The 27,577-nt window shown below is 37.4% G+C and overlaps 1 protein-coding gene across 1 annotated transcript; it reads right to left on the bottom strand.

Moving 5' to 3' along the window:
• Positions 1-1,023: 1,023 nt before the first annotated feature.
• LOC114662441 (ADP-ribosylation factor-like protein 6) lies at positions 1,024-20,616 on the bottom strand. The gene is made up of 7 exons (XM_028815910.2): positions 20,454-20,616; positions 17,099-17,160; positions 16,155-16,223; positions 15,528-15,622; positions 11,514-11,643; positions 9,572-9,627; positions 1,024-1,480 (listed from the first exon to the last, which is right to left on the bottom strand). Exons 1-7 carry the CDS (start codon positions 20,574-20,576, stop codon positions 1,455-1,457), a joined length of 561 nt encoding a protein of 186 aa, XP_028671743.1. The 5' UTR covers positions 20,577-20,616; the 3' UTR covers positions 1,024-1,454.
• Positions 20,617-27,577: the final 6,961 nt, after the last annotated feature.

The following is a 27,577-nucleotide window of genomic DNA, read 5'->3' as shown; positions in this document are numbered from 1 at the left end:
GAAAGGAAAAAAGAGTACAAACAATATCCACAAATGAGACATTTATTACATAAATCCAAGGCACATTATATTACCAAGATTAACTATTCAAAGAGAAAATCATTCTGCTATCCCAAACAACGCAGACAATGTCTTCCAGTTCTATGAGATTATCATGTCATGTCTATAACACTCATCTATATTCTGTAAGAATGGAATATTTTTTGCAAAAATAAATAAAACAAGTCAAAAAGCAAGTGTGCAAAATGTTTAAAAATTTCAAACCATTAATATTTATTATTATCTACAGAACAACATCCAATTTAAATGCTTGTTGATTCCAGAATCATTCATTATTTTCTACACAGCAGACAAATTCTATAATTACAATTGTGAAATTTTGTTTTTTGAAAAGACAAAAACAATACAAAAGTTCATATCCAAAACGCCCAGTATGGTACTGGAAAAATAATTATATGATACTTCTATACAGGTAAAATCTCCATTACAATGAATATCTTTAAAACGAAATTTTCATTAAAACAAAGTATTTTTATGGTCCCGACAGTTTCCCCATATGACACGAGTCTATAGTAATCTCGTTACTACGAAGTACATTCAGCAGATACTTTCATTACAACGAAGTTACACAAGTTAAAGAAAGCACTATATCAATACATACAAAATCTCATTACAACGAAATTTTCATTACAACGAAATATTTTTTAGGTCCCTTGCAGTTCGTTGTAACGGAATTTTACCTGTATTTATTTTGGTTATGGTTATTCAGTTGTTCAGTAGTTAGCGTCATGATAGTTTCCTCAGCAGCCCAGGCAGACCAAATTTAATAATCAAATACCAAAGACTGTAAGAGCCTTAGAGATGTCAGCCATAGCCAGCCAGAGTACTAAAGATCAATAAATCATTTAGCCATTTTTAAGGATGCCTGGTAAACCGAAAGTTGTTGTCCAAACCTGAGACAAAAGCCATAACATTCTAAACTAACAGAATGCTCAAAAATGTTTAGTTACGTCATTGCTTTACTTTACAACAAAGCCGGGACACTGCACAAGGCAGGCAGCCATCTTTTATTACATGGTCACAATGGTATCATGGGTCATGTCTCAACTGGATCACATGCCCAGCAACTACTTAGCATTATAGTGAGCAGACACACAAAATGGTGATACCCGTTGTGAGCAGTGACACAAACTGGCATCTCCCATACAAAAAACAAACACATTCACAAAATGACATCACTGAAGTCACTAGAAAATTAATTACAAAATTAAAATGCAACATCAGCGGCACAATCCTAATGCTGCACACATGAAAAACCAAAACAATATAAAGTAAATCTGGTGAGCAGTGACTTGGGAATTGTACTCCTGATCTTTAGATTTTTTAGCAAGTGATTCTGTTTAAATATCACTTTAGAACAAACACATCCTTAGCCCCTCACTTTCATTGCTTCTTCATGATTTCAGTGAACGAATTTGATCTGTTAAATGAATGCAGAATAAGGAAGCTGAGTCAAGTTAAATATCTTTCACACAAGCAACTCAAAAGTCAAACCTGAACCTTTTAAAATCACTAACAAAATATACAGCGTTCATTATTTTATTATAAAGTAGGGTTTGATGGAAAACCTTTAGTCAGGGCTACCTGAAATAGTCAAGTTTATTTTATTTATTAACTGTATGCATTACCTCCACCCAAAAATGATATTTTTTATATTTTACTTACCTCATGTCATTTGCAGTGATTGCCAAGAAAAAATGTTTTTATGCAGAATGGTAATAACAAAGTTTCTTATATAGTAGGGGTCCATAGTTGTCAATTCTGGACAACAGCAAGCCATATCATAAAGTCCATGAAAAAAGCTTATGATACTTGAGTTGCATAATCCACATGCCCAGTCATCAATTTGTATAATTATAATGTTCTAAACCTATGCATTTTTACTAAAATATTGCTAAATAAACCACTTAGATGCATGCAAACATTTGAAAAATGAGTTATTCATCAAAGGATAAAGTATGAGCCACCATATGTTACATCCCATGACAAACTCGATGTGTGACAATTGTGGTCACGTGATGTATTAAACTGCATCACATTAACAAAGGAATGAAATAAAATAAAATACATTTTTTAAATTCACTTTGAAATGATCAGTCTCATAAATGGATGCTACAGGGTACAAAACAAGAAATAACCCTAAACAAAATGAGCTAATTGTTACAAAAGGTAAAATATATAATTAGTGAAATAGAAATTCAGACAGCAGAAGAAAAAAGTTGTAATTAGAGTATCTGATTACTGTGACCACAAACTACTCAGGACTGATCAAGACATGTTTAATAGTTATTGGACATTTCCAAATAACCGTAAGAAAAACATTTATGGTACTGTATGCTGGAAGGAACTTTTTCAACAGGGCGTGTATTATATAGAATAGTTCTAGAAATGGGTGATCTAATATTGTCAGTTTCTGGAACATCAGTGTTGCTGTCTAAAGGCAATCATTCAGCTTTAGCTTTAAACTCAGCCTCTGAACTTATAAACCAGGAAAAGTACGCAACATTCCCATCTTCAATTAAAATAAAAACACCCACCCTTCCTCATTCATAAGAATATGTTCAACATTTTCCTTGTTTGCCTATACTAAATTTGTTAATGTTTCAATTTCCACAGGATCTATTTTTTTAAAACCTGCTATTAAAAATGTGAATGCCTCTGTCTTCGATGGTAAACCCTTGAGTTTTGCACGGATACTGATAATCAAACCCAAACCCACCCAGGACCACTGCAATTTGTATCCAATCCCACCCATACTCGCTGAAGTTTGTAATCATACCTTAGCTTATCCTATACTCGTACAATGGATTTTGATTTCCTGACACTGAACATTGCTTGCTGTTACTTAAAAATAAACAATCTAACAGTCCTCAGTAGATTATACGTGGCTGTGTCCAAAAGCTTTATATTTGCAACAAATCCAGAGTCATGTATGCACATCCCAGTCCAGGCACTGACTGCACGGAGTTAACAGTGCAAGTTAAGGCTGATTGGTGGCACTAGAATGGCCTGTGATGAGTGAGGGTTTACGCCCTGTTGATTGGTAACCCATGTGGAGTTTCTTTCTGTGTGTTGCCTCTTACTGTAGAACTGACTCATCTCCCTACATACTTGTACTGAAAGAAATGGGAGGATATAAAAAGTAGAACTAAATTTAAAAATAGTGACAACATGTTTTCTTTTTCAAAGAAGGTCCTTATTATAGTAAGCAAATACATTTGTCTAGAAATGCACCTCTCAAATATTGGGGATATTGACACATCACCCAGTTCATCCTATAAGCATACTGATATAACATCAACATCATCATACATTTCTGAATGTGGATTTGCTTATTATATGAAATGGTTTTGCTGAATTATTACATTACATGTTACTACATTTATTTTTAATGACAATTACACTAATCTTTTAAAGATGCTTCCCTACTTCTGAATAAGGGTCCCTTTGATAGAATTATAAAAGAAATAAGAAAAGAACAAAAATCAAAACTACCAACTGGATTTTCTGTGTTCACTGCAGCTTATGCTAGTAACATATGCAAGACAGAGGCATATTCTAAAGTCTAAAGGTTCTATTACATATACACACACACCACAGAATTTCCAGAGTAAACTGAAATATAACAATATGGATGCTTCTGATTGTGTAAAAAAGCAGGAGTCTGTAGGTAATAAAGATAATCCTGTCCTTGAGAGAAAAAATCATCATTTTGGAATTGAAGATACAATTTTAAAAGCAATCCACAATCTGCCAAGGTTGCATGTTTTTTGCCCAGATGGACTGCAATGACCTCTAAAAGCATTCTTTGGGATTTTTTTCTCTGTTGTATTTTATCTAAATCTATATTTTTATTTAATTATGTAATCTTAATTTAGAATGTCCAGACAGTTTGTGGCCTAACAGAAAAGTGAACTGGACACAGCAAGAGGTTGCATAGATAAAGCACCCAGGGACAAAAAGCTTTTAGGGAACGCTGTGTACCACCACAACTAGCCAATCATCTATGTCACAAGGAGCAGAATCCCACTACCTCCATGTCAGAAAAAATATTGATCAGTCTTGAGGACTCAGACAGCATCTTCGTAATATATAAAAGCATTGCACCGTCCCTCTCATTCAAAGATTCCAGAGTGCAGTGGGAAAAGGATCTCTCACTCAACCTCTCAGAAAAGGAATGGAAGGTAGCAATGCACAGAATTCACTCGAGCTCCATATGCACAAAGCATACAATTATTCAACTTAAAATTATACATCGAGCGCATCTCTCTCGTATAAAATTGTCCAAAATGTTTCCAGGGCAAGATCCAACCTGCGAACGTTGCAATCAAGTTCCAGCCTCATTGGGCCATATGTTTTGGGCCTGCACCAAATTAACATCATTCTGGACCAAAATCTTTAAATGCTTTTCAGACAGCCTTGGTGTCACAATCCCTCCTAATCCACTAACAGCTGTGTTTGGTGGGCACACAGAGGGGCTTAAAGTGGAGAAGGACAAACAAACTGTGATTGCCTTTACTACCCTATTGGCACGTAGACTTATCTTGCTCAACTGGAAGAATCCTAACTCAATGGGAAACTGATGTTATATATTATCTAAAATTGGAAAAATTCAAATTCTCACTTAGAGGATCTGTATAAAACTTTTTCAAAACCTGGCAGGATCTAATCAATAACATTTTAGAATAAGTGCTTATATTGGAGAGATAGACTTCATTCCCTCTATACTACTCTCAAAAGTTTTACTCTGGCTGTTGGTTTCAAAACCTGGCAGAATCTAATCAATAACATTTTAAAATAAGCATTTTCATTGAGGAAGCAGATTCTCTCCCCTCTTTTTTTTTACTCTATTTATTTTTATTCATTTATTAATTTATCTATTTACTTATTTTTACTAGCTTAAAGTTTTCCTCTGCTGGCCTAGCTCTCTTTTTCATGGGTAGGGGTTGATTTGCTTCAAACCAAGTCTTGTAAAACTCGACTTATTTGTATAGAATGTTATTTGATTTTAATAAAATCAATAAAATCCAAAAAAATAAAAATAATATACTATATACATTAATAGATAGATAAATAAGAATAAATGAATATACACACACACTTTGGTCTAAACACCCACTGGATTTACTATAAAGCAAGAAAAATTCAAAAGAAAGAACAAGTTTGTGAATTGGCTGTCACCGTCTCAGCGAGGCATCCTACATAGAGAGGCACACGTCCTTTAATAGTGCTGCTGCTTTGCAGTAAGGAGATTGTGGGTTCGCTTCCTGGGTCCTCCCTGTGTGGAGAGCGCTTTGAGTAGTGAGAAAAGTGGTATATAAATGTAAAGAATTATTATTATTGCTGTTGGACATAAAGATTGGCTCTCTGATAGACAGAGAAAGAGAGAGAGAAAGAGAGAGAGAAAGAGAGGGAGAGGACTGAGAATCCATTTCCGCCAGAGGGACTCCATTCACTTGGACATTGAAAATGGCATCCACCCATCAGCCCAACTGCTGAATTTAAACAAGCTACTCAGGACGACACCCACTTTTGACATTGATGTTTCCTTTGCTGCTAATCTTCAGTAAGCTTTCTGACTTTAGTGTAAGAGTGTATTTTTATTTAAGGCTATAAACACAGTTTACTATCCATTTCAACTTTCTACTATATTTTTTAAATAAATGCTACTTTGCTGCTATATTTCTTGCAAATCTTAAGCAGTTAACATAATAAAGTAAATTCAGGGCACTTGGTGTAGGGAAACTGCGAGTTTTGTTTTTCTCACAGGGTTAGCAGGCTGAGAGATATGTTCCCAACAGAGAGCAGCGCAGTGAAAATAATGCATTGCTGTTTGGTATGTGGCATTAATCAAGGTGTGTCAGCCTTCATGTGTCTAGCTTAGTCTTGGGGGCCAATGTAGCCTTTAAGTGTAAATTACATCCAGGTACACCTGTGAGTTGTTCACACTGAAGCTAGTGAGTCCCCTGTGCTGAGTACTGAGAAGTGATAGGCTGTCCTTAGGTGGTGTAGCGGACAGCCAGAGCCTTTACCCGGCCTGGACACCTTCATAAAGGAAGGACTGGGGGATAGAGGATGCACAGGGCATTATCTCCCCCAGATCACTAGTTGGCAGCCCCCCTGGGTTGCAGTAGTGCCCCAGATTCCAACAGGACATCATGGGACTTGGAGTTTGCATACTGAACCTGTTGGGTTCCGTGGGTGCTACCAGGCGGTGCCTCTGGGACTGCTAAGCCCTATTTCTGGGCTACACTAACAAGCCACCGGAAGTACTCCCAAGTGTCACATAAAAGGAGCCAGCTGCCACTGCTCAAGAAGATAGAGTGGGGAGAAAGAAGACAAACCTTGCTGGGAGGAGTGCAGCCAGAGAGGGACAGAAAGAGAAGAAAAAGAGATAAGAAAAAGGGCGTTGCTGTGTGCTGCTTTGATTGTACTGTGCTTTGGTGGTGGGATACAATTGGGAAGAGTTTCCAACAGCAAAATAAAAAGCCATTGTTTGCAGAGACTTGTCTGCCTGTGTTGTGTGCTGGGGAGCTGGAGCACCCCTTTCAGGCCACAAGTCTTTTTTTGTAGGTCCCAGCCAGCAGATGACCAGGAAATCCTGCTGACTACTTCACTTGTGGCCTGAAGGGGGCGCTCTAGTACCCCAACACCCAGCACAGACAGACACAGGCACAATATTTGCACAGTAGACAAGTTTTTTATTCTGGTGGAAATGCTTCCCAAATCATTTCCCACCAGCAAGCAGTGTACAAAGCACCAAAAACAAAGAACACAACACTTTGTCTACTTTTCCTCTCCTCTTCTGTCTCTCTCTCTCTGTCTCCTCCTTCCTCCAGCAAGTTTCGTCTTCTCCTTCCCAACTTTCACTCCTGGAACCGTGGCAGCAGGCTTCTTTAATGTGACACCCGGGAGTACTTCCGGTGGTCAAGAAGCACTTCAGGGTGAGGCAATCCCAGCAACATCCCTTGGCAGCAAGCCTGGAACCCAACAGGGCTGAGCCCAGAAACTCCAAGTCCCAGCGTGCCCTGTGGGAATTCAGACTGATGTAGCAACTCAATGGGGCTGCGACCTAGCAATCCTGGGGAGATAATGCCTTATGCATGCTCTCTCCCCACAGGTCCTTCAGTTATGGGGGTCATCCCGGCTGGGTAAGGGTGTTGGCCATCTGCAACAGTGGACAGGACCTGTGTGTGTTTGTGTGCGTCTTTCTTTGTGTGTATTAATTTTACAGTGCAAGCACAGACTAATCCAAAAGTGAATTTGATAGATTCTGTTTTCCTCACAAAAATAAACAACCAAATACCAGAGAAATGTTTATTTAAATTTTCTGCATTTACTAATATCACTACTCATTTCAAAACATTTGGTTAAATTGTGCCATGTAACTTACATTTGCACATTACTTCTGATTTTAAAATAGCTTTCACGTTGCAGCAGCACTTATCTTAAAGTGAGTGTTTAACTTCTGTTGCTCTTCAATGTTAAAGTTAAAATCTCTTGTTGATGCACAAACCAACTCAGTTTACCATGAATACTTGATTTTTGCAACCATACATGGAGCATGCAGCAGTCGGTACTATCACTTCCTAAAAGATAAGCATCCTCACAGCAGTGGGGCAACAGTCCTGTCAGAGAGAAAGGATCTCACTGATAATGTGATCTTCATTCAACAGATCGGTACTGATTTCTGAGGAGCTATTCACTGCAGATAACAAAGTGAAAATTGGCACAGGCACAGATAAGTAAAAAAAAAGTTATGAAATACACAAGTGTCATCATCAGTTAGCAGCCAGTGGTTAAATTGCCTGTAAAGGCTTGATTTTTGTCTTTCCAGATAGGATGTTGCAACTTTTAGAACTCTGGCAAACAGTAAACAATATCAAAAACAGATTATGAACTTAATGCTGACAAGCATTTTTGCAAAAGACACAAAACAACTAATATGATGTGCCCTTAGCAAAATCTTGTGAAAACTAACACTGTGAACACTTAATAAATTCAGTTAAAGCATTGGCCATAGTAACAGAAACAAAATAATTCCACAATTCACTAGTCATTTTTCCACAATTTTTTTTCCAATAACAGCCAGATGATTTTTTTTTTATTTACCATCCCCTGGACACTAGAATTTTATGACATAAAGTCAACACTAACCCAGAAAAATCTAATTTGATTGTATACATGTTAAAAAGACATGGTAGATAAGTACAGTACTGTTTACTGTGTTTTGTTTTTTTTTTGTTTAAAAATACATAAACTTTACACTTTTTTCCTCTATGGTTAATCCAACTTTATTACCTCGGGTGAAGGACAAATCATTAAATCACACCCGCCTATCTCCTTGCCATAAATGTTTTCAAACCCATTGTGACCGTGGGTGTAAGGTAGTTCTTAAACCCACACCCATGGGAGTCCCACAGATACCAGTAGGCCTGAACTCACACCTGCACTCTAATGCAACTCTAATAAATGCCTCCTTTATGATGTCAGAGGCAAAGTTTAAAGCTGATTTTATGAAGGTGAATGACTGTCCTGGAACAACAACTCTGATGTTATTCCAGGAACAATGAAAACCCAGCCATATTAGATCCATCTTTTAGAATGAATACCATCCTCCAGCTCTTTACTTGTTTTCTTATTTTTCTTTTCTATTTAAAGAATATGGCAGACTTAAAGTCTGAAACAATCAGGTGTCAAAAAGCATAGAACCTATCTCTGGCTTTGAATTAAACGAAAGGACAGAGAGAGATCCATACTTCTGGGTAAGAATTTAGCGACCATAGTAATAAAGAAGAGATCACTAACCAAAGTAAAGATAAGCAATGGCAACTAAAGATTTTGTTTATATCCAAAGGCTAGGATAGTTAAAATGTCGTAACACCATCATAAATAGAGTAAATGGCTACTGTTATGTTTTTTAGTATATTATGTAATTTTAGAGTTTTAACAAAAATTTCACACAAGTTTAACATGAAAGATAACCTGCTGTAGTATTACGCCTTCTGTACTGTGGTCCATTGGGCAGTATATCATATGTACAGTATATTATATTTCTGCATACTATACATTACTGTCGAATGGGTTTACATTTTCTGAATTTCTGGTACAAGACTTACACTTGATCTTATATATGATCTGATCAACCAACAAAGTCTAGATAATAGAAAGAATTTTGGACTGGAATTACCCTTTAATGGACATGATTACTCTGGAGGTTTAAATACATTTTGCAGCAAAAAAAGCAAATTTCAGATCAATGTGTTCAAAAACGACATGCAGAGAACAACTTACTACTGGTTTATTTTGACTGACTTTTATGAAGACAGCTCACATTTTATGTCAAGTTTTACAGTATTTATAATACTCAAATCATTATAATGAAAAATAGTAAATAATCTAATTGACTTTAAGAATTGGCCATTTTCCACTACAGATTATAAGAAATGTGTAAATATAAATTGCAAAGAAAAATAACAATAAAATATGGCATTCTAATGATTCTTCTTACCCTGAAGCCAATCAACTCCTTCTTGCAGCCCTTCCCCTGTCAAAGCATTGCTGGCACTTTAATGACAGATAAATACAGATTAGTACAATTAAAGTATCAACTGATTATCCAAAACTAACAATATTTTGTCTTAGCTCTACTGTTCTGCATATTAATTATTAGGCTTTGCATTTAAAATATAAGAAAGAAAATCTTTTCTGAATTGTAAAATAAATATGTAAATATGTTTTAATTATGGCCTTAATTAAAAAGGTACAGTATATTTAAGTTTTATTTCTTAACTTTCTAGATGGCTAGGTGTGTGCATTATGGAATAAATAAACACTGTCTGAAGAACAGAACACTGACACTCTTTAATATAATTTATGTTGAGTCATACCCATGTTTTATTAATATGACCTGCAGTGGCACCATTTGTGTGACTGAAAAGCACAGCAACATATGAAGAAAGAAAAACAAAAGCAATATAACAATTTACCAATGCACACAGTAATACTTTAATGGACAGGATTACTCCATTCTTAAACATTAGGTTACCACAAGAACTGGCCCAGGCAGTGGGCCACAAGCTGCAGATTGTTGTAATAGTCAATAAACTGCTATGGCAGCTAGGAGGGAAAGGTCTTTGTTTGTGCAATCGTTTTGGATTGACCAATACTTAAAAAAAAATCCTTCACTTAAACAGGCCTAGAGTACATAACTGTTCCTTTCTATTAGCAATCAAGAATAAAAATCGACTCTTTTAAATTTGCTTATTCCATTACAGGGTTGGGCGGCACGGTGGCGCAGTGGGTAGCGCTGCTGCCTCGCAGTTGGGGGACCTGGGTTCGCTTCCCGGGTCCTCCCTGCGTGGAGTTTGCTTGTTCTCCCCGTGTCTGCGTGGGTTTCCTCTGGGCGCTCCGGTTTCCTCCCACAGTTCAAAGACATGCAGGTTAGGTGGATTGGCGATTCTAAATTGGCCCTAGTGTGTGCTTGGTGTGTGGGTATGTTTGTGTGCGTCCTGTGGTGGGTTGGCACCCTGCCCAGGATTGGTTCCCTGCCTTGTGCCCTGTGTTGGCTGGGATTGGCTCCAGCAGACCCCCGTGACCCTGTGTTCGGATTCAGCGGGTTGGAAAATGGATGGATGGATTACAGGGTTGCAGATACCTGGAGAATATACTGACCTCACCAAGCATCCTTTGAGTAAAAATACCTTTGAAAAAGTAGTACCTGCGTATACTTTAAAAAAAATTTCCTTTGTAATCAACAAAACATTAACAACCTATTCATTTTAAAACATACATTCCTTTACAGTTTTACAGTAAAATGGAACCTATCCCAGGAGCACATGGAACTACCCAAACAAGCATAAATGGACACAACTCGCATTCACACAGGGCCAATGTAGAGTTTCTAATTAACATAAAATGCACATCTTTTGTGAGAAAATCCACGTGAACCATTGCCGAACATGCAAACTGCAAACAGACAGTGACGTAGCTTCTCTAAGTTTTAACATAACATAACCTGCAAACCTGTTTAGTCCAATTCAGGGTCGTTGGTAGTTACTGAAATCTGTCCTTGCAGTAATGGGCACAAGGCAGACAACAGTCCTGGACAGGAAATTAGTTCAACACAGGGGACCCCACTCCCACTCCCACTCGTACACACACAAGACACCGTTTGAAAATAACAGCTAACCTGACCTGCACATCTTTAGAGATGGGAGAAGAAAACCCATACAGACACCCACACAGACAATGTCCAGGCACAAGATTCTGGGTCTATGAGGGAGCAGCACACTCACAGATGTATACAGACAGGTCTAAGCTGACGCCCTGATCAGGGTTGCATTAAGCAGGTTTGAAAACATTATGTCATGTGTTTTGTTTCGTTAAAATTATTATTAAAAATGCATATGCCTTATTCTTTACTGTGGTCTTGACAAGTATGATATATTTACCAAATATGCCAAGGCTTATTTTTAATGTTATCCAATCCCATCATCTGAGACACCTTAACAGAGGACAAGGAATCCTGTAGGTCTGATTTGTTGGCAAAGAAAAGGATTGGAATCCTCCTGTGTTTCACATCTGAGGTAAGAAAAGAATGCAACACAAAGAATGTACAGTAGAATGTTTAATAAGGAAGCAGGCCATGTGCTCAGCAGCACACAATAATGTATATAACCGTTATTTTTTACAATAATAAATTAGAATAAAAAATCTAATTATAAAAACACTAGTTGCAAAATATACAAATACTAGTCAAATTTAAATAGAAATTGAAAAAAAAAACAGTTGGGAATTTCTGATTTGACACAACGTATGAAGAAATAGCGGAAAACAAGCACATTTAATTAAGACAGGAGTTCAGGCATTGCATGGAACAAAAACTGCAGCTGTAGTCGCAGGGCTCTCCCACAAACAAATCTGAGAACTGCTCTTATACATCTGGCAATCTAAGTAAACTGCATTTTCTTTTACTTCCAGAATTCATTATGCCCCAAAACCTCTCTATACTATTATACCTTGTAATAATTTCAGCTCTACATTTTTTCTGGATTTGTGTGTCTAAATTGTGTAATTGATGAGTAAATGGGAGGCTGGGGAACTAAGAGGTTAAATTCACAATTATGGTCATTTTAAAGAGATGGTATAGTTGACCATTATATTTTGATCACATAATGCATTTTCTTTTAAGAATGATGTTATGTTACAAGTTGGATTTAGATCACTATCTGTATCATTTGCTGTTAGTAATGAATCAAATGTTTATTATCCATTAGGTAATATGAATTTGCAAACCTAATAGCTAGAAAGGGTCCTCCCTGCGTGGAGCTTGCATGTTCTCCCCGTGTCTGTGTAGGTTTCCTCCAGGTGCTCTGGTTTCCTCCCACAGTCCAAAGACATGCAGGTTAGGTGCATTGGCGATCCTAAATGGTCCCTGGTGTGTGCTTGGTGTGTGTGTGTGTATGTGTTTCTGTGCCCTGCGGTGGGCTGGCGCCCTGCCCAAGGTTTGTTTCCTGCATTGCGCCCTGTGTTGGCTGGGATTGGCTCCAGCAGACCCCCGTGACCCTGTAGTTAGGATATAGCAGGTTGGATAATGGATGGATATTAGCTAGGAACATTCATCTTAAAACACTAGTTGGCCCAAAGTAATCTCCTTTCAGGTATAAAATGTGTTTGTTTTGGGTATTCCTGTCGCTGTGTACTTAAATGATATAATTAGGCATCCATTGAACTAGTCAATGGAACATGAGAGAACACTACCGTTTGTTACACAGTAATTTAACCCTCAGTGTATAGCTTTTGCATTAAGGAGCTTTAAGAAAATTAACTAACTTAGTACGGCTTATGAGAGCATAGCACCAAAAGTTGGATAGGATATTACAAATAATTAAGGGTAATTAGAAACACAAATAGTAGAAATGGGAAAAGATAGCTTAAAGAGATTATTTCACTATTTCAGAAGTAAAGAAAAAAGTTATCCCATAATATAAAAAGGTGACTTGGTTGATACGAGAAACTACAGACCTGTAAGCTTAACATGCACAGGTAAATTAATGGAAGAAATTATTAAAGAAAATATTGAGCATCACATAGTAAGAATGGGTGTATTTGTAAACAGTCAGCTTGGGTTGAGACAGGAGAGATTGTGTTCCATGAATATGATGGAATTAAGCAATGAAAACATAGAGGTGCATATGATATTATTCATCTTGATCATCAGAATGCTCTTGATAAGGTCCCACATGAAAGTCTAATTATCAAACTAAAAGAAGTGGGAATTCAAGGCGCAGTACGTAGATGGGTGCAAAATTAACTTGAACAGTGAAAGCAAAGGATCATGGTGAGAGGAACATTTACAGAATTCAGCAATGTTAAAAGTGCACACCTGCAAGATAGGAGCTATGATGAAAGATTGAAGGAGATGGGAATTAAGAGGTGGCATGATTTAATTGTTTAAAATTTGTAAGGAAATCTGTATGTGGGATCCCAGCTATTCCTTTAAAATAAATTCTTTTAACCAAGAACCAATGAACACAGATAGAAAATTGTTAAGAGTACATTCAAAGAAATGATAGAAGATTTTTATTCAGACAAGGAATCGTAAGCACATGGAATAAATTACCAAGTAGTGTGGCAGGCACTGACCAGAAAGCAGGAGACAGAGCTGGAGGTGGCAGAGTTAAAGATGCTAAGATTTGCAATGGTGTGACGAGGATGGATAGGATTAGAAATGAGTACATTAGAAGGTCAGCTCAAGTTGGACAGTTGGGAGACAAAGTCAGAGAGGCGAGATTGCGTTGGTCTGGACATGTGCAGAGGACAGATGCTGGGTATATTGGGAGAAGGATGCTAAGGATAGAGCTGCCAGTGAAGAGGAAAAGAGGAAGGCCTAAGAGAAGGTTTATGGGTGTGGTGAGAGAGGACATGCAGATGATGGGTGTAACAGAGCAAGAGGCAGAGGACGGAAAGATATGGAAGAAGATGATCCGCTGTGGCGACCCCGAACAGGAGCAGCCGAAAGAAGAAGAAGAAGAAGTGTGGTAGGCAGAAAGACTGTCATTTTGGAAACTTTAGGTGAATATGACTGGCAGGCTTGTTGAGCCAAATAGTCTGTTTTTTCAAAATGTTTCTAATATTCTAATGTTATTATTACTGTGCATCAATTAAAGAATTTCCATCCATTATCCAACCCGCTATATCCTAACTACAGGGTCACGGGCGTCTGATGGAGAGAATTTCTTTATAGCTATTTATATACTGTGTGTCAGCAAAACTGAATAAGTGGACTTTTTGATTGAAGTGTTGAGAAACTGATTTCATTAATTTGCTGTTCATAATGAATAGCTTGAAAAGTTCACTTCAGCTGGGTACCTCGGTGGCGCAGTGGTTTGCACTGCTATCTTAAATCTTTAAGGAAAGGGCTCCATCTTCAGTCTTTCACTGCTTGTATGTAACTTGTGCTGATGTCTTTAAATTGACTGAGTGTGAATTAGCGTTGGTGTTTGTGTACTGGACATGTGTCCTCTGAAGGATCGACATCCTTGTTTGTTCTGGCTGTTTGCATGGGTATATACTGTAATTAAACTAAATATTTTAAGGAAATGGATGTAGGCAAATTTCACTCACTGTCAGAGTCTTTGGCTAAATTAGCTACTGACCTGGAGTATTGTGAATGACAAAATTAGTTTAATAATCCTCAATCAATGAACTGTAATGTATGACTCAGTATTATCATGTTGCATCTATTGCATCTATTGAATGAAGAAAGTCTCAGGGGAAAAAACTTTTTTGTAGTGAGCTCAACTAAAGTTTTGTTTAAAGGTTTTGAAAACTACATTAACAAAATGCACTTTCATCATCTATTGAGGTACTGTTATATTGCGTAAAGTTACAAAAAGTCTTCCCCACTGATACAAGGCAGCAGTTAGTCAATTATTTTTTTATTGGCGTTTATTTCATTAGACTATAAAGAAGGTCTAAATTTATACATTTTTATCTTAGATTTTTTTTTTTGAAGATTGCTTTCTAACTGAAATTAGTGGGGGAATAAGATTTTTAAAAAGATCTAGAAAGATTTTTAGAAAGATTTTTAAAACGGTTTAAAATATTCTAAAACTGAATTAAGATTATACTAATCTGCAGTTAGGATAGGCTACACTGACAAACAAACAGCACAAATACCATCCTAACCCTTAGGCTCATATACAGTAGAGTTATAGTATTGAAAGAGTAAATTCATTTTAATCTAGTATTGTAAGAACAACATTTTTACTACACAAAATCACCAAATTTCTACTGTTAACCAATCAAAATCAGTTTAAAACTTTTTCCCCAACATACACATAATAACATAAAATTACATGATGATTTTTTTTTAATTGAACAGTGCTGTATGATGTATTGAATAATTAAATGGCATATTTCCTATTAAAGACAGTAAACAGTTGCAAGAGGTAGAGCAATACCAGAATGATGAAGAAGCATATCCAGTTCTTCTTTGGCAACTACAATCCTCACTTTGTCTCCACTGTCAATTACGAAGATTATGGCATGGGCGTCCCTAAGAATGTTTGATAACATCAAAAAATGACTATGTGAAATTTACTGATGTATAATACCAACCACCAACCAAAATACCAACATGGATAAACAAGACAATAGATAGATAGATAGATAGATAGATAGATAGATAGATAGATAGATAGATAGATAGATAGATAGATAGATTATATGAATTTATCTTTCTTCAGCAGCAACATACAACATAAAGTCATAGTGTAAACTATGACATGTGAAAATAAAAGTGACATGAAAACTATACACAAAAGTCTCCATGAGTCTCCATTGCTTTCACTAAGCCTTCCAAAATGAAAGAGTAGCTTCCTTCACTGAGTCACTTTCTGTTCTAAGAAATAGTATTATAAATATTTTCCAGGTTCTTTGAAAAAATGTACTTTATTAGAATATTAGTTTACTTTTTCACCAAAAAGATAACAACTGAATATGCACAAATCAATTAATTAATTACAAAGGACAACAGAATAATATGAATTAGTAACTTTCTTAAACAGAGAATAAGAGAAAATGAATACCTGTAATAATGTTCCCAAAGGCTCCGGTACCGTCCTTGTCCTGACATATCAAATACAGTAAAAGTGAGGCTAATGAAAAAGAGAAAAAAACACATCGTAACTTCAATATGCCATGTTATTTAAGTATAGTAAAAATGATCAGACCTTTATTTTTATTAATTTTAATTCAATATTTTAATAATAGCATAACCTACAAGCCTGCTTAGTTCATTTTATTATTGCAGGAGTACAACAGCTTATCGTAGTAGCAATGGGCATAAGGCAGGACCCAGCTCTAGAAAAGTTACCAATCCATTGTAGGGCCCACACATGTACACAGTCACACTCAGGAAAATTTATAATTGACAATTACCCTAAACTGCACATCTCTGAGGGTGTGGGAGGCAAATCCACACAGACATGGAGACACAAACAGTGCAGACACAGGAATTGAGAGTGCTGGACCCTTAAGGCAATGGCAATATCAAATGTGCCTTGCTAATCTGATATTTTAAAAATGAAATACAGTTTTCAAACGTATGTTTTTATCAGAAAAAATCTACATTCATGGGAAAGTGTGAATTGACTGTCTTTCAGATGTGTATATTTGCACAAGCACATTTACATACTGTATCAGGACTTAATTAACAATCAACTAGTGTTTAGCAAGTCCTAAAAGTAGATGCTGCAGATAAATGGTGGGACTGGACCGCATGTCTGCCTGGGGGGGTGTAATACCAGGATCCCAAGCTGTTTCGTTGTGTGGTGGGTATGACAACATGCTGTACCAGTACATGCTCCCCAACCTGGCCTGACATGACAAACAACCCATAATACATTTTACTCTATTATTATTATTATTATTATTAATTAAAAACCAACTAAAAATGCTTTGAGGAATATTTTACCAAATATTCCTTCATATTACTGTATACTGTATTGTATTATAAGATTGTTATTGTTACCTGGAAGTGCTGAATTTTTCAACACAGAATCCTATAGTTGGCACAATATCTTGAGTCTGAGCCTAAGAACATAAGGAAAAAAAACATTTACTGTAAGTCAATCTTTTCTTCTAAAGTAACAGAAATGAAACAGCACACAAGACATAAAGTTGTACTTAGCTTTTAAAATCCATTGTAGAGTGTTTAATAGAAATACTGAAAATACATAGCAAATGTCCCAATAAATTACGTCATTTTATAATTAAAATTATATTCAATTATTTCTAATTGATTTTAGAAACTAGGGGGCTTCTCCCCCTGCTCGCTTCGCTCACCAACCCCTCCCTGCCCCAACACCAGCACTACGCTCCGTTGTGAAGAGGGGGGTTGAACGCACCCCAAAGAGATGCGGCCGCTCCTCTGAAACCCCTCTTAAACGGTGATACGATGGGAAACAAATAACAGTTCTTTTTTTTTACTTCCTCTTTGCTCAGTCAGCTGTTGGCTTGGTGCTTCTGCCATGCCACGTGATCTGCATTTTGTGCGGCGCTTCAAACATTTAAAAGCCTGTACAGCACCTGTCCTTTTGTCTCACTGCCTTGTCTCTTTGTCCTCCAAACATCCTCAAACACTATTCTATATGTTTTCACTGTTCTGTTGTTTCACCAAGTAATTTTTTCCATTTGTTTGCGCTAATGCAATCTTTACTCTCATTTTTTTTGAGGCTTTTGAATTTTCATACTTCCATTATCTCTAACCTGCTCTGCATGTGTATCACGGGACTTGCTTCCCAAGGTTGTAAGTATGACGTGACTTGTCCATCTCGCGGGACATGAAAGTGTCTTTCTGTCTCTCTTCCAAAGATCACGTATCGTTGCAAGATTTTTTTTATAATAGAGAGATAATATGCAGAAAGAATTTGCGTAAGAGCTAAGTTCATATGTTTTAGTGAACATCCATCCATCCATTATCCAACCCGCTATATCCTAACTACAGGGTCACAGGGGTCTACTGGAGCCAATCCCAGCCAACACAGAGTGCAAGGCAGGAAACAAACCCCGGGCAGGGCGCCAGTCCACCGCAGGTTTTAGTGAACGTATAGCTTAAATTTCCAAATAACCTCTTGTGAACAGTGCAGTTATATAAATAAATCTTTATCTTGAGAATCACTTTTCATGACACATCTACAGTACACAGTAAGCTTCATGTTTCTACAATGAAATGAAAGCCAGCTTCAATAATTTAGTGTAATGAAAGATTATTAAAAATATTAAAATATCCTATAGCTCTGGATAAGATTAAACATGTTCAAAGTCTGATGGACCATATGAGTAAAACTACAGAGTTATATTGAGCTTAGGAGATACAAAGGGTTACTTTGATTGTCATTTTATTGTATATTTGAGATCCATTATTTTAAGGACTATCTGGGACAAAATAACCACCCCTTTAACATTTAAGTCCCTTCATCCTATTTGGGCCTGCCTTCTTCGATGTGCCGCAGTCTTAAACCTTTTCTCACTATCTCTACCTCTGCATTTCTGTCACTCAAGTGAAAAGTGACGACTTTAGCTACTTCTTCTAGTCACCCATGCACCTACAAGCTGGGATTAACACACGCTGACCTTTCCCATAGTACACTTTAATAGAACTCTCAGCATCTCAGAACTGGCAGTAACAAAATAGTGTTTTACCACCGCCTGCTGGATACAACTGAGATATACATATAAGATGTACACAGATTTTCAACTAAAGGCAACATTCATAAAATGTTAGAGCTCAAAGAAGTATAAATGTGACACATATATGGACTGAATTGTCTAATGTAACAAGAAAGATAATAAAAACATGAGCATATAGGAAAAAGTGGAAAATATGGCTAGTGTTATATGGTCTGGGCATTTTAGACACATATTGAAGTGTTTGTGATTTTTTTTTACCGATTTAGTTTTTAAATTTTATTTTTATAAATGGTAGGCTTTGATGTAGTGTTTGCTTCATGCTCATTGCTTTAGAATGGTTTAGTGAACATATGTGGTAAGGAGCTTCTTAATAACACCAGGTTATTTAAAGGTGGCAGGTGAGATTCTAATTCTTTAATAATTCTTTGCATTTATATAGCGCTTTTCTCACTAGTCAAAGCGCTCAGCAATTGCAGGTTGAGAGCCTTGCTTAAGGGCCCAAAAGAGCAGAGTTCCCTTTTTGGCATTTTACGGGATATGAACCGGCAACCTTCCAGTTGCCAGTGCAAATCCGTAGCCTCAGAGGGGATCCAGGCAGTGGTGAGGATTGTGCAGGATATCCCACTTGTCATAAAATCATTGCAATTGTGAGTGAGGCTTTCTTTTAATAACTAATGGGGCATCATTTAAAAAATAATGACTATGCTTGTCTTTTTTAAGTAGAAAATGATGAAGGTGCTGCATACTGGTAGAAAAGACTTTGCTTACTGGTAGAAATCTGCTGTGCATGTTGATAGAGAATAAAAGATGATCGGCCTAAGTGGGAACACAGGCCGTTGCTGCACCACTACTGTATTATACTGTGATGATTTTACTCTTTTGATTGGTACGTGCTACCTGAAAATTTCTACCGCATGTTCAGTGGAACAAGTCATTATTAAAAACGACAACTCATCCAATTATGCTCTTAGGACAAATCATGGGTTCCTGGCAGCAGATTCCAACCCTAGAAACACCACACGTAAGGCATATGGGCACACCATTGTGATATGTCTCTTTAGACTACACTACTATGCTCCACTAGTCATGAAGTGTGTCCGACATACTGTACAGTAGTAAGAATTAACTAGAACTGTGGGTAACTGAGCTGAGTGCTGAGCTAGCAGGCAACCAAAGAAAACATGAAAACGTTTCTTTGTTAGGGTCTTAGCAAAAGCAGTGAACACAGCAGCTCTCCTTAGAAACACCTGGAACTGGAAACAGAAACTGTAGTGACATCTTTTGTTTAATAATACCAAAATAAGACTGTTTTCTCTATTTAACACATAAGGAATTTTTGGAATTGTTTTGCTGGTTCCTGAGAAATTGCAGAGAGACAGACATGGCAAAGACAGAAACTTCCTTTTATATGGAATACGCTAAAAACTAAAGCTGACCTAGGTTTAAATACAGATAAAAGTGAGCTGTTTCAAACTGGTGACTGCCTTGCTTGCTTGAACCACATTTTTCTTCTTAAAAGGAAATGCTAAATATAACTAAATTATATTGTCCACAATGCTCAGATAATAAAATGTGATGGAAAAAATGAAATGCTACATGGAGTTATAATCACCCAAGTGAGTCTCACGCTATCATGCATTACAGCATACACATAAAAATATTTCATAGCATAAGTAAGTAAAAATAAAACTTACAGAAGATGGCTTCAGCTGGTTAATAATTGTTGACTTCCCACTGTTGTCGAGCCCCACGCACAAGACATTGGCCTCTTGACGTTTTAAACGTAACCAGTTACTCAATTTATGAAAGAGGTTCATCACCGAAGTAGCAAAGGCAGATTAACTTTCAATGAAGAGTATCTATTATTTTTGAAAAGATAAAGTAAAGGTGTATTGGAATGAAAGTACTCTAGAGCAATAATCAAAGCTTTTACAGGATCACACAATATTAGGCTAAAATGTGAGAGCAGACTTTTGGAGAGGATTAGATCATAGAGTATATTTAAAAATTAGTATGCACAGCTTTTTTTCTGAGTACAGCATAACAAGAATTAAGAAAAGAATTATTATATATGATAGCGGGCAGGAAATGACTTTCTGATGGATCATACGCCAATCAGTCCCAACATTAAAAGCACCTGCCTAATATTGTGTAGGTCCCCCAAAACAGCTCTGACCTGTCAAGGCATGGACTCCACAAGACCTCTGAAGGTGTTCTGTGGTGTTTGGCACTAAGACATCAGCAGCAGATCCTTTAAGTTCTGCAGGTTGTGAGGTGGGACCTCCATGGATTGGACTTGTTTTTGTTTTTTTTGTTTGTTTGTTTCTCATACCATTCCTGAACAATTTTTGCAGAGTAGCACAACGCATTCTCCTGCTGAAAGAGGCCACTGCATTAAGAGGGTACCGTTGTCATGAAGGTTGCATGTGGTCTGCTACAATCTTTAAGTAGGTGGTACGTGTCAAAGTAAAATCCACATGAATGCCAGGACTCAAGGTTTCCCAACAGCCCGTTGCCTAGAGCATCACACTGTCTCTGCCGGCTTACCTTTTTCCAAAAGCACATCCTGCTGCCATCACTTCCCCCAGTAAATGACGCGCACGCACTCAGCCATCCACGTGATCTAAAAGGAAATGTGATTCATCAGACAAGGCCACCTTTTTCCATTGCTCCATGGTCCAGTTCTGATGCTCATGTTCCAAGTGTCAGTAGACAGGGGTCAGCATGGCCACTCTGACTACTCTGCAGCTACGCAGCCCCATACGCAGAAAGCTAACACCTTTCTCTCATGGTCAGCATTACGTTTTTCAGTAATTTGTGTTACAGTAGTTCTTCTGTGGGACAGGACCACACGGTCTAGCCTTGGATCCCCACACACATAGGCCCATGGGCACTCATAGCTCATCTCTGGTTCACCGGTTGTCCTTCCTTGGACCACTTTTTTCTTTTGGCAGACACTAAACACTGCATACCAGGAATACTCCACAAGACCTGCCATTTTGAAGATGCTCTGAACAGGTCATCTAGCCATCACAATTTGGCTTTTGTCAACCTCACTCAGATCCTTACGCCTGCCCATTTTTCCTGCTTCCAGCACATCTTCTTCAACAAGTTACTGTTCAGTTGCTACCTAATATATCCGACTCCTTGGCAGGTGCCACTGTAATGAAATAATCAATGGCATTCACTGCACCTGTCAGTAGTTTCAATGGTGTGGCTGATGGATGTAAATAACATTGTTTTACCGCTATGACAGAATTGACTTTTACAAGGATGCAATATGAGGACGGTAGTTTTTTAGCAGAATAACTGATGACATACATACAGTACAGCTTCACATGTGTTCTCTTCAACAGGGAAACAAAATATTGCGGAGAGGATAACAGTCTACCAGAAAATTATACTCTTTCATAGAATCACTGTGGGATCTCTTAAATGTGTACTCCCAAATATGTATCTTTCTTGGATTATTTAATTATATTAAAGTGTATAAGCACTCACCCATCCACATCAAGAAAGGATTAAATAATATTAATATATGCCAAGTGTGGGCTTTGCTGTGGGCAGCAAGTGTTTCTGCCAATCTGAAGGACACCTTTCCTCACTGGCATGGTGGAGCTTATGGGGCTGCACCCAATGTTTGTGATCAGTAATATTATAAAGATGACTGAAAATTATTCAGAGATAACATAAAAGTGCTGCCAATTGAAGCAGGGGAGGGATGGAGATATCTGTATTTATATACTTTCCTGATAGAATATACTTTATGTATTTGAATAAAGGTTATTTCCAGACTGAAAAGGAAAGAAGGTAAAGAGTACAGACACAATATTTACGCTGTGCAGCCTTATTTCGTTTTTGGCGTGAAGATAATCTTTAATTTTGTTTTTTCTTTGCAAATGACAGCTGATGCAGCCCTTTGCTAACTCTTCTTGAATAAATGCAAACCCACTACTAGCTCCAAAACTGATTAGTAGTTGTTGGTCCTTCGCTCATTTCTCCTAATCATTCCCAAATATTTCAACGAGATGGTTACTTTATCAAGAACACACACTAATTTTGCTGTTGAGTTGATAGGTTCTGTGTTATGGGTGTAACATAATATCACCCCAGCTTTGTCCAAATCAGGATCACAAAGGACTAAAGCCTATCCTGGCACATCTGGTACATGGTGGGTAACCCCTCTGGAATGAAAACCAGAGAAGCCACTCACACACACAACCACAACCACTCAAGGGCCAATATGCAATCACCAATTAACCAGAGCAGCACATCTTTGGGGATGTGAGAGGAAAACCTGCACAGCCATGGGCAGCATGTTTAAACTCCAAATGGACAACGTGCAGGTGCCAGACTCAAACCAGGAACTCTGGATTTGTGAGGCAGCAGCAAGATCCGGTGAGCCACTCTGTATAATAGCCTAACATGCTTAAACTGGCAGGGTCACATGGGGAAGAACCTGTCCATGTAGACCTTGAGGAAAGGCAGGACCCAATCCCAGATGGGATGCCATTTATAACACTGATGTACAAACACCTGCCACTAGAAATACTACAATCACCTCTATCTGAATTTTCATGCCAAAAATATAATGAGGATGTGATTCCATTATATTGGAATTGACAGAAAATAGATTGTAATGGAGTGACAGATGTTCAGATGATGGTAGCACACGCCAGTTTCTACAATTTAAGAAATGATTTGAAGCACTGTAATATAACAACCCTTTTTTTAAAGGTTGCCCTTTTTATAGTTGAAACTTTGAAATTGATGGGAGCTATTTTAGCAAGGGGAGATGGCTACAATATGGTGTTATACATCAGTTTATGAAGCAATTCTCAAAAAAGAGAAAATCAATAACAGCAAAAAAAGCACAATGCAGTGCCAGATTTTCTTTGAAGAGGACAATAGATTATTAATCCGAGTATCAATGTGTGAAAAATGTGGACACATTTTCTTTCAGGCACGCCAGATTTTCTTTGAAGAGGACAATAGATTATTAATCCGAGTACCAATGTGTGAAAAATGTGGACACATTTTCTTTTAGGCACATTGAACACATTACTACTACAAAGAATAAACATGCATATCCTTTAAAGTGCTTTAGATGGAGCTGACATGGTCATGTTAGTTATATTAGATGAAGAAACAATAAAACAATCTGCAATGCGAAAAAAAACAAAGACAACAGATACAAAATTTTCTTTAGAAACAGTTGTTTAGAAGAGAGCACATATAAAACATTTCAAAAGCACTAGACAACTGAATATGAAGTAAGGTACTGTTAAACATGTTACTGTATCGTGCCATATACTTCATTGTACAATATATTAGTCACAAACGTTTCCCGTTATATGCAGCATGGACTTGCCTTTAGGTGCAAATACCTCCGACACATCTAAATTCAATGCACGGAAGAAAATAACCGTAAACTTCTTGGACGTGATGGATGATCTCCAAGACAAAACAGCTTCACAGTCAATGGTGCAGGTTGGCAGTGCCCCATATCGGCGTCACCCCCAACCCAGTAAACGTATTAGTTCTCCGTTCAAGCTGCACGTCCCACGTCCGCCTTAATCAGATCACTTTTTTAAGCAGCCTTGAGATTATGGATAGGCGGATTTCTCAAGTCCCAGTTTCGCTGTGATATTCTCATCCTTTATATCCACAGCGAAGATCTTCTCACCGGCCTTCTAACGAGGACTCGATTTAAATCTTGTTTTCAACATCAGCATCGCGGCATATACCAAGACAACAGTGAGAGCGGGGATTGGCTGACAGAAATGACTGATATCAGTTTCAACCAATAAGAAGAAGTTAACAAGACAGAATCTCCTTGGAAACGCCCATCAGAGTAGAGGCGTAACGATTTGAGTCACAAATCAAACGGTGTAAGATTGGTAAAATACCAGCACTGCGCGGGAAACGTTAGTTTGGGCAAAACATTTATTCCGGACTATTCAAAATATTGCAAGATCTTCTTTCAGGCAAATTATCGTATATGTCTTAAAGCGACTCTTGTGGTGTCTCCAAAATGTTACCATCACTGACGTCTTTCTGCAGAGGTAAAGGCTGCCTTTGAAATTGTTCGCTTGGATTTTGTCCATATTATAGGTTTATAGGATCATTATCGTTATGTGTTCAGAGTACAGGGAAATTCTTACTTGTCTGTGTTAATTGTTCTGCTACACGCTCTGTCCTCTCCTGCTCCAGTATTCGAATAACCAATGCATAATAACCATAAAATAAGTTAAACTCTTACGTGAAATTTGTAAATTTATAGAAAGGAGTGCCTCTATTGACCGTGGAAGAATGAAAAGAAAGCATATGTTTTAATTACCTATCTGGGATATTAAATAGCAAGCCAAGCTAAATATTTAAAGGTACCTCTGGATTGTTTACAGATATCACTAAAGCTATACAGCATCATATTTCATTTCAAGAGGCCAACAAACAAAATGATTTGAAAGCATCTTTAAATTATTTCAACATATCTTTAGATGCAGTTTATGAAGGTATCTTGAACTGATTTGCAATTGTCTTACTTGTATTTAGTGTCACCCGTAAATGATCAAGATATCTTAACTATTTTAAGATATCTTTAACTCCATTTAAACTGTATCCCTATATGATAGTGTGGCTCGTCATATTGTTATGCCTTGTAATTCTGGTATTTATGTAGAAGAATGGTTTTCATATTGATTTCTGAGGTGCAAAGAAGAAACGTTAAAGTCGTTCCTTGAAGGGGCTTTGGAACATTTTTTTCTTTCACAATTTGACATAATCAGACATCAGCTCCATTCCTGTCCACATTTTGATAAAGATCAGATGAGAACATCCTTAACTTGATTTGATTAAGCTTTAGTGCAGAATTTTATACACAGAAGGCACAAAATCTGCTTTGACCTGTTCGCAAATGAGGTTCAGTTGTCACTCATTGACATTAGCTAGTCTTTATTTTACTAGACCATCCAAATATGAGTATTTTATTGATTTCATTTTTTTTTTGCACTACCCACTACATGACATCACCATTTGAAATATAATTCATCCATTTATCAATGCATTTTCTGAATCGTTTTGTATTTCAGGGTCAGTCTGAGCAGGAGAAAAACCTGGCAGCACCAGGCCCAAGGTACAGTACAGTAGGTATCAATCCTGGACAGGGCAGCAGTCAGTCGCTGGGCACTCTTATGCTAACCAACCCAAATTAGAGTCAACAGAATACCGAACACATTTATCTTTTAAATGATGGAGGAAAAGAGATCTAACTGCTGACTCAATGGCACCAAGATAATCATCTCACCCTCAATGTCAATGAAATCAATGAGCTGGTCATTGACTTCAGAAAGGAGAAGGTCTACCACACTTCCATCTACATTGGAAGGATGCCGTTGAAGTGGTGAGTAGCTTTAAATTTCTAGGAGTAATTATCACAGGTGAACTGGAGTGGGCACAACACATGTGGGCTCATGTAAAAAAAGCCCACCAGAGTCCTTCCACAAAGGACAGCTCACATTTCTCCATCAGTTCTCATAAAGTTTTACATTTGCACAGTAGAGCCCACCCTCGCTGGCTACGTAACATCCTGGTATGTCATCTGCTCAGCACAAGATCATAAAACACTGCTGATGAGGGGTGAGGGCCACACAGAATATTATGGGCATCCAGCAACTTTGTGTTTGGATATTTACAACACTCACTGGCTTAGGAAAATCAAACAGTACAATTAAAGACCTCAGCCATCTTGCACAGCCTCTTTCACTCATTCCTCCCTTTTAGCAAATGGTATAATGCCATAAGAAATTAAATCCTGTAACGTAACAAATATTGTGTATAAATATATAATAAACTCACAAATACATATTGTATATTTTTTGTATTGTGTTTTTGTCAGTTGTCATTGTATTATGAACACATGATTAAAAAGCCTGACTTAACTTGAAAGCCTAAACAGGAGCAGGCAAAGTGTAAAAATGTTACATGGGCAGTTACTGGAACTAAGAGGCAGCAGAGCTAGGGACTGAGCCACTTTATCACAATAACAATACTTATTTCTATAGAACAATTTCATACAAAGCTCAAAGTGTTTTGCAAAATGTCAAAGATTAGTTACAAACACAGAAAAAAAAACTAAGTAAAATTAGATTGAAACATTAAAGAATAAATGCATACAAAAGTAAATAATGCGTACTTACATATGATAGATATATAATTAAGAGAAATAGGGTCCTTAAATATAGAATGTTTTAAGACTCTAAATGACGGAAACAAACAAATCTGTAGGGGTTCCAGGAAAAACCCACTGTGTGCTGGTCATTCTATGTAACATAAAAATTCTTAAGTGGTTCTTTATTGTTTTTTTTTTTTAAGGCTTCATCTTTGAGGATTCTACACAGTGGGTCTCATGGCAGATTGGGGTGTCCGCTTCATTCAGGTGCTGGTGGCCACAGAAGAACCAGAACAGAAAACAAAGGAGAGTAAAGATTAATAATGAATTGCAAATTCATTGAAGAATATGATGACTCGGTACATATTTAGTTTATTAAGAGTTGATATAAAATATAGCTACCAAAAAGCAAAACTCAAAATAAAAAACAGTTTGTGAAACTTTATGCCTTCTGAGAAACTATTCTGATACCACAAGGTACAGGGTAAGGTCAGTTTTTGTCAGTCTTGCTACTCCATTGCAGGACTCACTCGACTACAGGTAATGGCTAACTTAAAGTTTCCAGACAGTTTAGGAGAATGTCTTCAGACCGTGAGTGGAGCATCACACAAACACGTGATAAACTCCTTAGAGAAGGCTCTCCTGAGA

The sequence above is a fragment of the Erpetoichthys calabaricus genome, chromosome 12 (genome assembly GCF_900747795.2).
Source record: "Erpetoichthys calabaricus chromosome 12, fErpCal1.3, whole genome shotgun sequence".
NCBI classification, from domain to species: Eukaryota; Metazoa; Chordata; class Cladistia; order Polypteriformes; family Polypteridae; genus Erpetoichthys; species Erpetoichthys calabaricus.
The sequence above is the reverse complement of the archived record's forward strand: the minus strand, read 5'-3'. Positions and strand labels throughout refer to the sequence as shown.